The sequence below is a fragment of the Monodon monoceros genome, unplaced genomic scaffold, assembly GCF_005190385.1.
Source record: "Monodon monoceros isolate NGI ecotype Baffin Bay Population unplaced genomic scaffold, NGI_Narwhal_1 Super_Scaffold_16, whole genome shotgun sequence".
In the NCBI taxonomy this organism is placed as follows: domain Eukaryota; kingdom Metazoa; phylum Chordata; class Mammalia; order Artiodactyla; family Monodontidae; genus Monodon; species Monodon monoceros.
In genome coordinates, this window is record NW_021703772.1 from 92068037 (window position 1) to 92085695 (window position 17659).

At 37.7% G+C, this 17659-nt stretch overlaps 1 protein-coding gene across 2 annotated transcripts in view; it reads right to left on the minus strand.

The window, feature by feature from the left end:
* The window catches only part of THSD7B (thrombospondin type 1 domain containing 7B), a 975661-nt gene that overhangs the window by 534654 nt on the left and 423348 nt on the right, over positions 1-17659 (minus strand). For both annotated transcript variants that reach the window (XM_029224675.1, XM_029224674.1), the window contains one exon: positions 6003-6251. In XM_029224675.1, the coding sequence (XP_029080508.1) occupies positions 6003-6251 (249 nt within the window). The remainder of the gene's footprint in view (positions 1-6002; positions 6252-17659) is intronic.

Here is a 17659-nt window from a genome sequence, read left to right on the forward strand (position 1 = left end):
CAGCCTGGAATAAAGTACCCTGTGCATAATATTGTTCTGGATCTGCCCCACATTTAATGATTCATCCTTTGTCTGCTGAGCATTTACTCCGAGCCAGGCACTTTTATAGGTGCTACCCGCTCTAAAGTAGAGGAGAAAAATGCATTAACAAAAATTCCAGATACATATGTTTGGAATGATGTGCGGGAACATTACTAACTATGAAACACTCTTAAAGAACATGGTTATCAGTTCAAGATGCTCTAGTTTTTAATGAGTATATTACACAGGATTCTGAAGATGAATAAACTAAGTGAACACAGACTAAAATTTCCTGAATTCTCCAGCAATTAGCACAGTGACAGTCTGAAGCAGGTGTTGAACAAACATCTCTTTCAAGACATGTCAACGCTGTTCCAGCACTCACTTCGTTCCAATGGGCAGAGGAAGCCAACTACCAAGCCAAGTTTTACCCACCATCCCTTCTGCTGGCACCATTCCTGGCTTCAACATTCATCTAAAAAAATCCATCAACTAATCCCCAGAGTTTTCTCAAGAAAACTTGAGAAAATTTTAGATTTTAGAAAATCTAAAATCGGGTTCAGTGTCTTAAAGAGATGGTAGGAAAAAACAGGCTGGTCACAGGGGGTTGTTTTAGAAGCACATCGAAGTGGGATGCAGGAGACCCAGATAGATCTCTCAGTATGAATCTGCACAGATAGACCTTTTGCGAAGAATCTCTAGTTCACCCATAATAAACTCATACGTACCAGAGATAAGGAGGGACAAATTATGAGACCCCATCTATTCAGTGCCAGACTGGAGTGTTGAAGCAATGTTTAGGAAATTGGCTTTTCTGTGCAGTAATATCACACAGTCTATGTAATACTATCAGCCATGCAGCTTCTGCCTTGAGATCGTCTTTAAAGTTTTACTCTATGTTGGTCTTTATAACAGCACTGTCTTATATTCAATTTTAAACTCTAAATGATCATTTAAGAAATAGAACAGCCATTCTGGTGTGAAAGCCTCCTTGTGAGGTGGTGGAAGTTGCTGGTAGGTCATCTGAGGTGTCGCTTCCAAGAAAGATGTTGACGTTTTTCAGTATTCTTGTGTGTTACAGTGTCTTCAGCCAAAACAGGCTCTCTGCTTAGGCATGAAGGATCTGGAGTCATAGCTGTTCCAGCATCAAGTCATGTCTCAGCTACCTGTGTCCTCTGCCTTTCCTTATGCTATCCAGTAAACAGGGCCACCTTATCATTTATGGTCTTAGAATGCTTTTCACCTCCCTCTTAGTTGAGATGTAGGATCTAATGCTTTAGATGCTAATTAGGACAAAAGAAAGAACCCAAGTGCCAAGGCATCTTATAAAGCACATATCTTTCAGTGTTTTGAGGCAGAGAGTAACATAATGCCTAAAGCCATGATGACAATGATAAGAGGTAAACACACCAAGAGAAAAGGTAGCCAGTGACAAGCAGATTTGTTCCATCTCTCTCATTTCTATCCCAACCCCATAATGTACAGTGTGAGTTCTTAGTGTTACGTTGGAGGGGGGAGCACAAAATTTCAAGGAGACTGTATAATACTGAAGAAAGGGGTTTCATGGAGTCTATACACATCTTGGTCAAAAATAGCATACTTCTGAGACGAGCTTAAGGCTACACAATGCTAACTCCCTTATACAGCTGACCCTTGAACAATGTGGGGTTAGGGGTGATAATCCTCCGTGCAGTCAGAAAATCTGCTATTACTGATAGTCACCCTTTGCATCCATGGTTCTGTGTCTATGGATTCAACCAACCTCAGATCATGTGGTGCTGTACCATTTACTATTCAAAACTATTCGCCTCTAAGAGTACCTGTGCAGTTCAAACCCCTGCTGTTCAAGGATCAACTGTAGTTCTAAAATTCCCCAAGTTAGCTTAACATAGGCTGGCCTCTGTCTCCTTTCAGGTTAACTTATGCCAGCTGCCCTGAGGCGCTTCCAAAGTGTTCACTCTCAGGGAGCTCTTCGAGAAGGGGTTCCTCATGGTCACATTTCTTTTCATGTAATCATGCCTTAGGGATTGGCACACATTTTGTTCACAGTGAAAATGCTGACCAGTGGAGTCCAGCTGGTGAGATGAGTAGTCCCCAAGCTATGCAACTAAAAACCGTTGTGAGCATTATGAACATGCAGGAACCAGAGCACATCTCTAGCTTATCTCTTCTTGGAATATTCTTCCTCTAATTAGATGAAAGGCTAATTTCCTCCCTTCCTTCAAGTCCTCCCCACAGATCCTGCTAGTTCAAATGAGGCTCCTCTAAGGACCGTCTCTTTAATTCTGTAACCTGAGCTGATCCCCCATCACAGCACCCCAGAAGCCTCTATCTTTACCCTGCTCCAATGCTTCATTTTTTCCATATCTTGTACACAAAGTATATAGTTTATTTTATTTATTTGGTATATCTTCACTAAAATTTAGGTCCCACAAGGGGGAGGGAACTTTGTCTAATGTGTTCTCTGAGGTATCGGAAACACTTAACGTACTGCTTGGCACATAGGAAGAGCTCAGGGTATATTTACTGAGAAAAGGAACACATCTCCTATAGCAAATATTGTGGAAGGGTAAAAGCCAAACCACATTCTAAGAGGCGACATTTCCCTGCTGGGGAGAAGGATGGTGAATTAAATTGCTTGATGCATATGAAGTGCTCATGAATTCTGGGAAAGGAAAAATGGACATTTTTGTTCCCTAAGAGATTTTTGTTTCCATTTCCCTTGTTCACAATGAATTTTAATCACTGGTGTCCAAGTAGAAACAAAAGTTAGCACACGGCCTTTATGCTTTCCTGCGGTAGAGGCCACAGCTCGGATTTCAGACAAATAAGAATGTCAGCCAATGTTAATTTTGTTGCTATTATTTATACATGCTCTTTTCCACCACAAAGTGGAATCAGCTAACACGTCAGTCTCCCTAGGAAACACTGGTTGGTGTTCAGTGAATTTTCGAAGACTCCTATTTCCTACAAATTCACTATTTGAGAAGGTTTTCAGAAAATGTCATACTCAGTAACATTTCCAAACAGCAGAACTAGAGGCCCAGGTTCATCTCCAATGAACTTTGTCAGGCCCTGTTTTCAGATGTTAAGGTTCAATCAAATGAAAAATACAGAAATTAATCTTGGGTACATCTTGAAGTATTACCATTCCACGGTATATTGTTGGAAAAAAATGATACATATGAATACATGTATATGTGTGTCTATACCCTTATCTGGATGTGTGTCTTCACTATGATTATCATTAGGGTCAGTGTGATGTATTGGAAAGAGCACTGACCTTGAAGTCAAATGGACTTTAATTTGAATCCGAACAGTACCGATTTACATCCCTTTTACTCTCAAAAATGTTCTATTTGGATAATACATTCTATGTTATTCTAAATAATCTTTATAAACTCTCTGATATAGTTATTGGCCAACAGTAGATGCTCAATAAAAGGTAGTTGTTCTTTAACAAAAGGTTATCCAACTCAACTTTCTCAACATCGTCAAGGAGGCACCACTCTGATGATTCGAAGAGAATCGTAATAGTTATTAACAAAGAAAAGAGAAGAAAAAAAATAGGCAGGGCTTCCCTGGTGGTGCAGTGGTTGAGAATCTGCCTGCCAATGCAGGGGACACGGGTTCGAGCCCTGGTCTGGGAAGATCCCACATGCCGCGGAGCAACTAGGCCCGTGAGCCACAACTACTGAGCCTGCGCATCTGGAGCCTGTGCTCCGCAACAAGAGAGGCCGCGATAGTGAGAGGCCCGTGCACTGCGATGAAGAGTGGCCCCTGCTTGCCGCAACTAGAGAAAACCCTTGCACAGAAACAAAGACCCAACACAGCCAAAAATAAATAAACAAATAATAAAAAAAAAAATAAAGGAATTCCTTAAAAAAAAATTTTTTTTTTAAATAGGCGGATGTCTATAAATCAAAAAACTGTCAAAAATATCAGGAAGAGGTCATGCCATTCCGTGAAAGGAATGAAGAAAAAAGGTGCCAAGGTCAAGGTCATCATTAAACCCAGATTCTATTCCTAGCAGCCTAACATTGAGAACCCTCCTAAATAAGGCCTCCACGGGGGAAAAACAATCTCCAAATCACCCAGAAGAAATAACTTTCTACTCCATTAAGTTACTACAGTATGCCTTCCAAGGAAAGGAGGGATTCTCTTACTGGAGGAAATGAGACCAAAACCCACCTGCAAAGAGCAACAATAAGAGTCAGTATTCGTGTAGTGCCTCGTGTGTTGAGCACTGGGACGGACAGTGCTAGTCTGTAGCTGTTCAACCTTCAACACACGCAGTATAATTAGACACTTTTATTGAAGAGGGGAAATGTCTTAGAGAAGTCGTACAGCTTGTCCAAGGACACACACTTTAAGTGTGATGGCGATGCAATTCTAACCCAAAGCCTACCCAAGTTCAAAAGGGACAGAGACCTCATGTTTTCTTTCCAATCCCATGTTTTGCCCCAAATTAGTGTCTTGAAAGATTGGACACAAACTCAATACAATTAGGGAGGATTCTGTGACAACAGGTTAATCTGTCAAGGATCGTGAACTACATCTGCTCTCTCCGCTTTTCAGGCAAGAAATGATGTAAATCTAAGGAGTCATTTTAGTAAAAAATGAACAATCAATATGTAAGGAGTATGTTGAATCCACCCTGATTTCAATGGTGAGGTGGAGGAAGTGAATGACTATGAATGTGTAAACAGGAACTTGCTCCTCTATACCCGCCCCCAACCTCAACCCCTGCCCCGCCCATACATGCTTTATTTCAGGTTTAAGGAATAACCAGGCCCATCAACAACACCAGCTGAGTTTGTAACCCACTTACCCTTCACATATCCCCAGATGATTAATTTCTACAAGAAGTTATTTTTTGCCTCATTTTATTTTTCACCGAGGGAGTGATCTCAAATCTCAGAGACTATAGAAAAGTTCTATCTAGAATAGCTATTTAGGGCTTCTCTGGTGGCGCAGTGGTTGAGAGTCCGCCTGTCGATGCAGGGGACGTGGGTTCGTGCCCCGGTCCGGGAAGATCCCACATGCCGCGGAGCGGCTGGGCCCGTGAGCCATGGCCGCTGAGCCTGCGCGTCCGGAGCCTGTGCTCCGCAGCGGGAGAGGCCACAGCAGTGAGAGGCCCGCGTACCGCAGAAAAAAAAAAAAAAAGCTACTTAAATCTAAAATACAGATTTAAGATATAGTTCAGGGCAGCTGTCCAGCAGGAATTATTACAAATTCATCCGCAACAGACTTCTAAACAGCCAGCCCCAGTGATTTCTGTCATTATCAGACTGATCCCACTGTAAGCCAACAGCCAGAGGAAAATGCACTGGAGGTCTTCACCAACGGCTACACAATCAGGCAAAATATAACTAATATCAAGATATTAAGTTTAGCTACTAATTTATGTCGACCCTTTTCTCAGCATTCTCTGGTTCCCTAGGGACTCTGAAATAGAAACAATGCCCAGAGCAGCAGTGACTTTCAGAGAAAGAGCATCCTCAGAATCAGGCGGCTGTCGCTCATTAACTGTGTAACCTCAGAAGTTACTTAATCTCTCTGAGCATCAATGGCCTTATTTGCAAAATGAAGATGCTTATGAATGGCTTCTTAGGTTGTCATAAAAATTAGGTGTGACATGTCAGGTAATGATAACTAATGGTTATTAAGCACTTATGATATGCTAGGTGCTGGATGAAGTAAGTACTGCTAGTAGAAAAGTAAACTGAGGCACTAGATTTAAGCCACTTGCCAAAATTCACATAAATTAGAAAGTCATAACAATCACATAATTAGAAATAGGACTGGAGCCCAGGCAATCAACACAACCCATGCTCTTACCCCCCCTAGGCTTTACTGCCCAATACGAAACTCTGCACTGAGTCATAAGTCACAGCTACAGTTATTGTTAACCTCTCTATACCACATAAAATGAGGTTACATAGAACAACTGAACACTCATGCCAAAGAATACACAATACCTGGGACATGAGTGCAAAAGTTCTCCTTCAACGATGCAGGCCTCTTTCTCAAGAAGTTCAGGGCAGTCCTCTCCGCCTCCAACAGCAACGTGCTTCACGTTCCGGCTCCTGCTTCTAAATCCTGGCGAGAGGCTCCCTGAACGGCACGTCTTGGAGCAGGGGCTCCAGGAGGACCACTCGGTGGTTTCGCAGTCTTTCGGCATGATGCAGGACTGGATGGTCACAGGCAAGGAATCTTGCGTGCAAAGGCTGAAGGAACAGAAACAGAAAACAGTAGGCCGTAGACTAAATGGGTACAACCGACATTATGAAGTGCCTATTCTGGATGAAAAGAAAAAGCCTGAAATCTGGGATAGCGTTCAAGTAGGAGAGTTTTTCTTTTTAAATGTTAGAGGCATCATGATAAAATACTGAAGGACATACATTTTAAGAATGAACACTCTATTTCATCTGAAACTGTGAAGTTATTTCACTCTCGCAAGACGCATGTGTAAGGTGAGTCCACATTGTACCTTGTCCAAAGCATCATCAGAAATAATGGAGGTTCTTCTCACGTGCTTTCACCTCTGATACAGCCTAGAGTTACCCTTCGTTCAGTGGTTCCTAGGTGTCACACACTGTCCTGTACTTCACAGGCACTTTCTTACAACAGTCTCTTGAGTATACATATTATTATGTCCATTTGTAGATGACAATACTTAAGGTCAGGAAGGCTAAATCATTTGTCTAAGGTCAAAGAAAGGTAAATGTAAGCTTCCGAGTACTACTCTGTCCATTCTTTTAAATACTGAGCGATTAAAAAATAAATAAATGTGGTATTATGTTTCCCCGTACTGTTAGGCTCTGTGCATCAATCTCCTCGTCTGCAAAACTGAAGTGCTTTCAAATACTAACAGTGTAATTGGAAAACAGATAAATAAAAAGATAACATGATAATGTGATGAACTCAACATAAAAGCACTTACAATGACGAGGAGAAAAACTGATGAGACAGTGATAGACCACCTGGGAAAGCTGGGGGTAGGGGTGAGGCAGGTTCTAAGACAGAAGGACATCTAAGCTGCATTTTAAAAGATTAATGGAAACTTCTCAGGCACGGAAAGAAGACTATTTTAACTCAAGGAAGTAGCATATTTGAAGCCCTGAGATAAAATTTGCGGGTATAGGAACCAGTGGTATGCTAGAGCTGGATTTACTGTTTAACAAGGACCAATCTGTAAAATTTTCAGGAATTTTGCAAGCCCGTTGATTTCATGTAAGTAGCTTAAAATTAGCCATGGTGGAAGTATTTACACTATAGAAACCAGCAAATGCCATAAATCAAGTCCCTTTACCCTACCCTGACCCCTTCAACCTCCAGAACTGGTGGTCAAATATTCACAAGCACACCAATGGGGGAAAGTAAAAGCCAACTTGTCAATTGTCATAAATGTGTCCATTTATGACACATAAAGTTCAAAGAGGAATGTGGATAAATATTAGGTATGTAGTTCTTCAAAAGGGATTTCTGGAAAGGCTAAGGAATTTGGATTTAATTGAGCATTAAATAATGTTAAAGGGAGAAAATCAGACTCATGTAGGGAGACAATATTTTGAGTATTATTGGCATTTTTTTTTTCACTTTGTTGTTAGTATTTCCCTTATTCAGTCAAAGGCATCCATTACTTTGTGGAAGAAAAGGATAATTTTGACAGGAATGTAAATCAAAGAAAGGGTCAATGTTCAAACACTGACTTCCAAAATTGAGCCTATGAAACTTGGTGGAATAATACACAGGGTTTGGCAATAGTTCCTTTGTATGTGTTTAAAAAGAGAGAAGTATTAACATGTTTCCAAATTTCTGACTTGGGAAAGTATGTAGAGTAAGGGAGCCACCAACAGAAATGGATTATAGTAGACAGTGTGTAGGGGAGAATGAAATATGTTCATATTTGGCCACAGTGATGAGTAAAATATAGTGAGATTTCCATACTGATATTCATCATGAAGCCATAGAGGATTAGTATGGCTTTCAAATTTCACAATGATATAAGATAAACCTTTGGTCCAATATTTTTTAAAAGCCTATTCAGATCATATTATCCTCTTCAAAATGAAAAGAGCAATGTATACCTCATTACCATCACTCACTCCAATTAGATATTTGGGGGGCCTGGGATCAAGACAAAATAGGAAGAACCTCTCTTGAAAATGCCCCACATAAATCATAATGTATCATCACTGTACAATGTGGAGGAAAGAGGGAAGGCCCACCTATTTTTGGTTTGTGATATAACAGAAAGCTGTTAATCAACAAGTTTCTACGTTTTAACATTTCAGAAATTATTATTGGCTGAGTTATGCCCCTCTCAAATTCATATGTCAAAGTCCTAACCTCCAGTGCTTCAGAATGTATCTGTACGTGAAGATAGTCTTTTAAATGTGGTCACTAGGGGTGGCTCCTAATCCAGTATGACTGGTGTCCGTGTAAGAAGAGATTAGGACACAGACACATACAGGAAGAGTATGAGAAGGCTTGGAGAGAAGACAATGGTCAACAAGCCAAAGAGAGGCCTTAGAAGAAACCAACCCTGCTGAAACTTGATCCAGCCTCCAGAACTGTGACAAAGTTAATTTCCGTTGTTTAAGTTACAGTCTGTGGTACTTTGTTAAGGTAGCCCTGGCAAACAAAAACAGAACTTTAATAAAGTTTTTAATTTGTGTGTGTTTTTAGATAAGGAGTTTTAATTTCTCAGAAGGATTTTCTTCTTCCTTTCCTAAAGAAGATCCCATACTATACAGTTCTCTGTCTACAGAAGTAGTGGTTTGGTTCTTACCATTTCCTAGCTGTCACTCTCATCTTTACTGAACTGACTCTTCCTATTGGACCAGAAGAAGGGGTAAGATTCCAACAGTACAAGTACTTGCATGGAGTTGCAGGGATCAATCAAGGCTTTTGTAATTTTGAAAAGGGCTCCTAATTCTTGGAATTAGGAAGGGCATATATTCCACTGATTACATATTTACTTATTTTTAAAGTTATTTTTATTAACTTGCCTCCTTGGTTAAAAAAATAATAATAATAAAAGGTATGACATGGGGCCCTGGTCTAATGTGATCACTGAGATTTCTTTTTACCGAAATAGTGGAATAAGCACTAAATGGTGAATCAGAAATATGTGTCCTGAAATTTGCATCACAATACATTAGCACGACCTTAGTCTCATGGCTACTTAGTTTCATTATTTGCAGAAAAATAAAAAAAAGAATAATAAAATGTGATCTGCTTAGCTCCCCAGAGTTACGGTACCCTTCAGTTCAAGTAGAATCACCTTATAAACTAAAGTCCAAAACAAACATTCCTGCCTTTACACAGAATTGGGACTCAATCTTTCCACAGAAGGTGGTAGGCCTTTTTAATAAAACAGACATATAGTGTTGATTTATCTTTAAAAAAAAAAAAAGAGAGCCTACGGTAATTAAACCTCCTTGAGATTTATAGAGTACGTTGTCATTTGTAAATTACTTCACAAGTATTCAACTGTAAAGGAAATCTTTGAAACCAAAAATAACTCCTTATTGTTACTTCCTCTGGAAATGTAAGGAAATCTCTTTACATACAAATTAAGGACAGAGCTCTTAAAAGATAAAAATCAACAGAAAAATACCCTCATTTCATTAACACTTCAATTACCACTTTAAAATAGTATTAAATATCTCAAACATTCAGAAGAGTAGAGTAATGTAATAAACACTCCCATACTTTACTAGCAAAGGCTAACATTTACTTCAGATTTCATTAAATAAATAAAAAATGATAAATTCAGGTGAATTCCCTGTGTCTTTTGCAATCCCAGTTCCATCTCTCTTCCCCAGACACAGCCACTATCCTGAAATTGATTTTTAGTATGCTCCACCGCATTTTTATACTTTAACTAAATATGTACGTCTTCATAAATAGCATTCATTGTCTTGCATGTTTTTACAAGTCTTACTTAAATATTATTTTGTTATACATATTACTGTGGAAATTATTTTCCTCACTTAATATTATGACTTCTAGATCTAACCACGTTGATAAATGCAGATAATGTACCTTCATTTTTATTAGCGAGTAATATCCCCATGTGAATACAGGGCAAGTTATGTATTCATTTTCCCATTAGTACACCTTTTGGTTGTGCTTAATTTCTTATGATTCCACAGGATTATGTATTAAACCTTCTTTTACATGTCTCTATGTGGTTACACATGTGTGAGAGATTTCCTGAGTATTTTTGCCTGGAGTTAGGCCATAAATAGTCATGTAAACAAATATAATAGGTATTGTGGTATTTTCCCTTTCCTACACGCTCAAAATTCTTGGTTTTATCAGACTTATTTTTTCCAAAATATTGAGAAAGTGCACTTGGTTTTTCAGGTAACCACCGAGCTTTATTCATATTTTTCTCAAATCATTAGTGATTACTCAGATTTCCTATCCTATGAATTAATCATTCATATTGTTTGTCCATTATGGTAGGTGGACTAATGGTGCCCCCAAAATGTCCACATCCTAATCCCTGAAAGCTGTGAATATGTTACCTTACGTGCCAACATAAACTTTGCAGATGTGACTGTTAAGGATTTTGAGAGGAAGAGATGATCCTGGATTATTCAGGTGGGCCCAGTGTAATTATAAGGGTCTGTCTAAGAGGGAGGCGAAGGGGCCACAGACAGAGAAGTAGATATGATATCAGAATCAGAGGCTGGGATAATACATGACCCAAGGAATGTAGGCAGCCTCTAGAAACTGAAAAATGCAAGAAAACGATTTCCCCCTAGAAGCTTCAGGAAAACAAACAAACAAACACAGAATAATGTCTTCATTTCAAGATTTCTTAACTTTTAGGCTTCTGACCTCCAAAACTAGAAGATAATATATTTGCATTATTTTAAGCCTCTTAGTTTGCTGTAATTTGTTACAGAACCTGTAGGAAACTAATACATCTATCTTTCCATTTGGCTGCCTTTTTCTTATTGAATTTCATAAGTACACACAAACAGGGGATGATGACAGTAAACAGATATACAGAGAGAAATACAGATTCTTTATAGTACCCTGTTGTTTTCTCTATATGCTACAAATAACTTTTCCCATAATTTTACTTTTAATTTTGTTGATAGTGTCTTTTTCTGGTACATAACATTTTAGTTTGTTTTTCAGTCTTTCCCTTTATAGTTTGTGCTTTTTTTACCACAAACAAGATTTTTTTCCCCATCCCAATGCCAAAAGTTGTGCTCTCATATTTTTTCTTCTAGAAAAGTTTTATATTTCCAATTTGATATTTGGCTCATCAGTCAATTTGATATATATTTTCATGTACTGCATTTTATAGGAAGGACCTCCTATTTTGGAAACATCAACATTAAACACATTTGTTCTTCTTGTTTAACCTATATAATTCTGATTTTCCCCCCTATTTTCAGTATTCTTTTCTTTCAAAGAGATTTCCTCAAAATTATCTTCAGACCTTTTTTTTTTTTTTTGCATTTTATTTTGCTGACTTCATTATAATAGATCCCATTCATTGTCCCTTTTGAGGTATTTTCAGTACTTAAATGGCAGATTTGAGTTTTTCAGAGTATGTGTTTTATCTGCTAGTCTTCTCTTCTCTCTTCTTCATAACTTTCTTTCCCCTGACTTGCTCCTTTTGAGTTGCTTTGAGAAATGTTTCTTATGCCTAAATTGGAGGCAAGTGTGATAGAAATTATGTAGCTCCTTATATTGGCAAAGGAGTTCAGTATGGTTTAACTTTGTATAGAAGTTAGAACCAGCTACTGTTACATGTAATATTTCGGTTCAGGATTTGAACTGAAGGAAGGGAAGAAAAGAATGTGATTTTTACCTTTTTTAACAAATGTGAAAGAATCAGTTTTAAAAATTTCATAATAGTGAGTTGTTTGGTATTTGTTACATGTATAGAGAGAAGACTAATAATCTATATTTATAACTAAATCATTGAAACAGAAAAAGAATCCCACTGACTCTACTTTCTTACACTTTGTTTTTCTTTCTACATCCTCTTCAGATTTGGCTTCAGGACTTTGGTTTGTGCCGCTAGTTTCCCCTTCCCTCTTTTTTTCCCTTCATTTTGGAAATAAGTTTCTGTATATGTTGTAATTTTAACTAGTTTGTTTTTTAATTAACCCTTTCTCACCCTACTCCTCCCCCCCTTCCCATGATAAATAATATAATAACCACTGAATTTTCAGAATTTAAAAGTTAACCTTTTTTTTTCCATTTAAAGGTAAAAAATATTTGGAGCTAGCAGAGACAAAGTGAGAGGCTTGAACCGTGGTGAGCTCTAAAATAGATAAGATTATATTCATGAAAGAGAAGTGTCAGTTACTTAGAGATGCAGCTTCTGACCAGTAAACTGTAGAGATTTGTTATAAACATTGTTCCCAGACCATTACCAACATTTTTACTGTCTGTGAGAACTTAAGTGACAAAGTACTTCTTGGTAAATTCATGGGTCATTTGAGATGTTGAGTTACTTTAGATTTTTTTCAAATAAGTAAATAATATTCATGTAAAACTCTGGAGAAAGAAAGAATAATGAAATGTGCTTGTTGATAGCAATACATTTTTTTGTTATTGTTGTTTTTGGGTGTTTTTGTTTGTTTTTTTTTGTTTGTTTGTTTTCGGTACGCAGGCCTCTCACTGTTGTGGCCTCTCCCTTTGCAGAGCACAGGCTCTGGACGCGCAGGCTCAGTGGCCATGGCTCACGGGCCCAGGGCTCCGCGGCATGTGGGATCTTCCCGGACCGGGGCACGAACCCGTGTCTCCTGCATCGGCAGGTGGACTCTCAACCACTGTGCCACCAGGGAAGCCCAACAGCAATACATTTTTTACTTTAAAGATTTAAAAAAGGTCTGTGACCTGTAACATTAATTATTAGAGTGCCCTCTCTTCTCCCTTCCCCTCCTCCCTTCTTCTCTCATCATTTTAATTGTTTGGCTTTTGGAGGCAGTATTGTCCCTTCTGACATGCCAAGAGCCACATGAAAGGGAAAAATATGTGCTTTGGTTCTGGCTTTTTGTTCCCACCATTTGCTCCTAATTGACTTCACACCTATTTGCCATCCTGCAATAGTACAAATCATGAATAAAAATAATTTTGATGTTTTGGAGTACATTAGGAGAACTTAATATGAGTTTTATTTCCTATCATTCCCATCATATCTCTGTTAAGATACAGGTATAAGGATAGAAATGGCTGGTGGTTTTTTGTTTTTAATTGGTAATACAGGAAGGTTTTCACAAAAATAAGTAAGATAATTAGTGAAACTTGTATCTAGAGCACTTAATAGTCTCTGTTTTCAATTTGATTCTTGATTTCATTTTTCTCTGGATTATATTGGCCTTCTACAGTTATTACTGAATTACTTTACAGAAATAAGCTGGTTTATTTCTGGTGGAAAGCTACAGTGTCTGTTGAGTTCCAGATTTGAACATTCTTTGTAAATAGTTGTCTGCATGGATTATGATAAAGAAGATGCTACCAATGAAATAGAAAACCAACTAGATGGTATAAGACTGTGATCCTCATGACCACTCTAGAAGGCACTTCCATGCGTAAGTCATAAAGGCCATATTCACTGAATGCAGTGCCAATGCCCCATTTTTATGCTTGTGACTCAACAAAGGCCTTTTCAGTTTATAGAAGCAGTTTGGGGTTTGTATTTACAACTTCCTTGATGGTTACCTGCATGTCCATTGCTGGCAACGGACTTTGTCATTAAAATCTGACTCCTAGGTTAAGGGAGCTATGCTGTGGTTTATTCTTTACTTACTTGGATAAACTAACTTGTAATAGAAATGTACTTTGGTTAATTCTGAAATGTGTCAATTTTTGAATAATCAATCTTAAAAGCAATACAGAATTGTGATTTATTAATTTTAAATTAAAATGTTCACATGTTGTTGCAAGAAAAATTATATCTGAATCAAGATTCATTTTTTTTTTAATAACTGCCTTTTGTATTTACCTTTTTGTCATTACTTTAGGGTGAAAATTCCCATTTAAATCTAAAAAACAAACAAACTTTTTATTAATTATTTTGCAAACATATTTTGTAAGTTTTTAATGTCCAATATTTCTTTCTTATTTCCTACTTATTTATTTTTAATATTACCCGGCTTTTATTTCATGAATGAATATTTAGTATCTTTGACAATATTAAATGTAACCTTTGTTTTTACTTTCATGATCCTTTGCTCTTATGGATTAGAATGAAGTATCACAAGCACAGATTGGAAGCTCTTTGATCACAGGTGGGTCTCATCAAATGGTAAGCATTTCTGTTGGCTGATTATGCAGAACTCAGACCATTTTATTGGAGACCCTCAAATGTTGGCCTCCATCAGTCTTTATTCTTTAGTTCATGTTTTTCCTAAGATAAGAACTCTCCTGTCTCTTGTACTATGTGTATAGAGCTGGCTGTCAGCTTTATGAAAACTGATTGGAGAAAGAGCTGTCAGGACACTCTCACAAACTATGGACAGATTTTCACTTAACCTGCATGTTCACAGGATGATGTTTCACACACTATGTCCTGCAGGTAAGGGAGTAATTTTTAGGCACACTGAACACATTTTTAATCAGAGCTGCTTACTACTACCTATAATTCTTAAACCTTCCAAGAATCTTGTACTAGAACAGAATAGGCTATACTGTGGTAACAAATAAACCCTGAAATCTCAATGGTTTAACAAAATAAGTGTTCATTTTCCCTTCACAAAGACTTTGATGCAGGTTATTCAGCCCTCTTAGAAGGCTCTTTTCTACCTGAAGACTTAAGGACCCAGTTTGTAGCCATCTTAAAAATTCACCATCTAGAATACATGGCTTCCAAGTTCACCATTAGGTAGAAAGGTAGAGAGAGCAGGAGGATGGCCCAAAGTGATTTATGATTTTACCCTAGATATGGCTTATGTTACTTCTGTCCACACTGCATCGGTCAGATCTCAGTCAAATGGCTCCAACATAAGTGCAAAGCGGACAGTGAAATATCTTTCTATGTGCTGTGAAAGAGGCAAAAATGTGATAGGCAGGGCTTCCCTGGTGGCACAGTGGTTGGGAGTCCGCCTGCCGATGCAGGGGACACGGGTCCGTGCCCTGGTTCGGGAAGATCCCACATGCCGCAGAGCGGCTACGCCCGTGAGCCATGGCCGCTGAGCCTGCGCCTCCGGAGCCTGTGCTCCACAACGGGAGAGGCCACAACAGTGAGAGGCCTGCGTACCGCAAAAAAAAAGAAAAAAAAAAATTGTGATAGGCAAATGGGTTTGTGTCTGGTACAGCTGTGTCATGTAAACTGATTTGCTTCTTGCAGATCTTCCAACTGAAGGGGACCATTCAGCTTTTTCTACTCTGCTAGGTAAATTACCACTCATTCATCTACTTTCCAGCTCCCCAAATTCATTGAAATTTCTTTTTAGCTATTATATCCTTTTGTATTATATTTGTCCTTGAGAGTTCATGCCTTTTTTTATTACTTTACTGTTATTTAAGTGAGGTTCCAGAATACAGCAGTAATAAATGATTATGTTCAGTTGCCACCTTTAACCAGAAACCTAAAAAGTTCTTTGAGAAAAAGCTTTGTGAAAGCACATAATGATCTAATCTATAAATAAACAAATTTCTACAGAGCTAAATCTGCCCTACGCATGGGAAAAAATACTGGTTAGAAGTAATTAAAAATGGATGAGTAAAGTTTCGAATTGTGAAAGAATTTTCATTTCCATTATACTTGTTCTAAATTATGTAATATTTGTTTATAGAATTTAGTACTTGCAAAATGTGCTTTACAGTTAAAAAGTTATTTTTATAGAAGTAAAATTGCAACTAACTAAGAAAGTACTTTAGCAACCTTTATAAAACTGTGGGTCATTCAAAAGTACAGTTATTCCAGTTATTTAGCAAAAATACTGCTATCCATATGGTAGCAGCTTACCCAAATTATAGCATAATAACAAGGGAACAGTTGCTTCTAGAGCTTACGTATTCTAACTTAGAGAATGATTGCAAGATCACACCATGAAAATAACACCAGGGAATAAAATGTGAATGGTGAAATGAAGAGAAAAGAACCAGAACCTAGATAGGCTTAAAAGAGAACAGATTTGGGAAATCAGATATAATATATGTTATTTATTTAAGTGATTTTGACTGCAAAGTGGTAGCATTTTTCTGCCATAAGTCAACCTAATAGGAATATCTGAGAAAAACAAGAATAATAACTTGAAGAAGGAAAACATGCACATACCAAGGTTTACGTGAAATCCCTGGCTGCTTTAGAAACTAGACTAAAAGTAAGCTGCCTACTATATATATGATTCAGCAACTGAAGACATTTGAAAAAAAGGTGAGTTTAAAAATTTTTTTCTGGAAGACAATTTTGAAAATTTAAGAAATAATTTCAAATTACCAAGAAAAATATTAAGGATTACTGAGAAATTTTAGCTGGAGGATTATGAGTTTCCTTTTCTAAACTCCCTTCGTGGACAAAGTAGCCTGAGGTAATTTATGTCTTATTTGACAAAAAATATTTATATTACGTTAGAATTTATAACTAATGGGGGCCTCTGATTGAGATATACAAACTTTTTCCTTCTAATTCTCAATAAAATAAAACTGAGCTATTAAAATGCCCCTTGGGACTTCCCTGGTGGTCCAATAGTATATCTGCCTTCCAATGCAGCAGATGCAGGTTCAATCCCTGGTCATGGAACTAGGATCCCACATGCCGCGGGGCAACTAAGCCCACATGCCACAACTACTGAGCCCGCGCACCTCATCTAGAGAGCCCACGTGCCACAAACTATACAGCCCACGCATTCTGGAGCCCGCACACCACAACTAGAGAAAAGCCCGAGTGCTGCAACAAAGAGACCGTGCACCGCAATGAAAGATCCCACATGCCGCAACTAAGACCCAACACAGCCAAAAAAATAAAGAAAATAAATATTAAAAAAATAAAATAAAATGCCTCTTAATGTTTTATTTTGATTTATACCATTTTAAATTGTTCAATAGATAATAAACCTAAAATCATGCACTAAAGCTAAAATAGCAATATGAAATTATACTTTAAATATGCTGTTCAGTTGCTTCTGTAGGATAGAGAGATTTTTCTATGGATAAAGAGATAAGAGCACAGATATACTGACATATTACTTTCCTGAGAAGAAATATCCTTGAGTGATATTATATCAAAATGGAATGCTTTTAGTAGTGTGCTCATTTCCTGTTATCAGAAAACATTATTCAACAGAGATTTAAAATGCAGTATAAGTCTCAGAATAAAAGGGATTCTATCTTCTCCAAATTTCTTAGAGTACTAAGAATATGTTGATACATATTTGTGAATGCTTAGAGATGAAAGCAATACCAGCAATCATTTGAAGGTCTTAGCAGCTACCTTCAATTTACAGAGAAGTACACTGATGCCCAAAAATGCTATGTGACTTTCTAATGGGCACACAGCAAAAAATTACAGAATGGCCAAGACTAAAATTAAATTTCTCTGCCTTTTAGGCCAAAATTATGTTTACAGTTAATCCATGTGAGAGCTCTTCTTCTTAGAGACTCAAATTTATGACCTGAAAGTTGCATTAAAAAAAAAAAAAAAAAA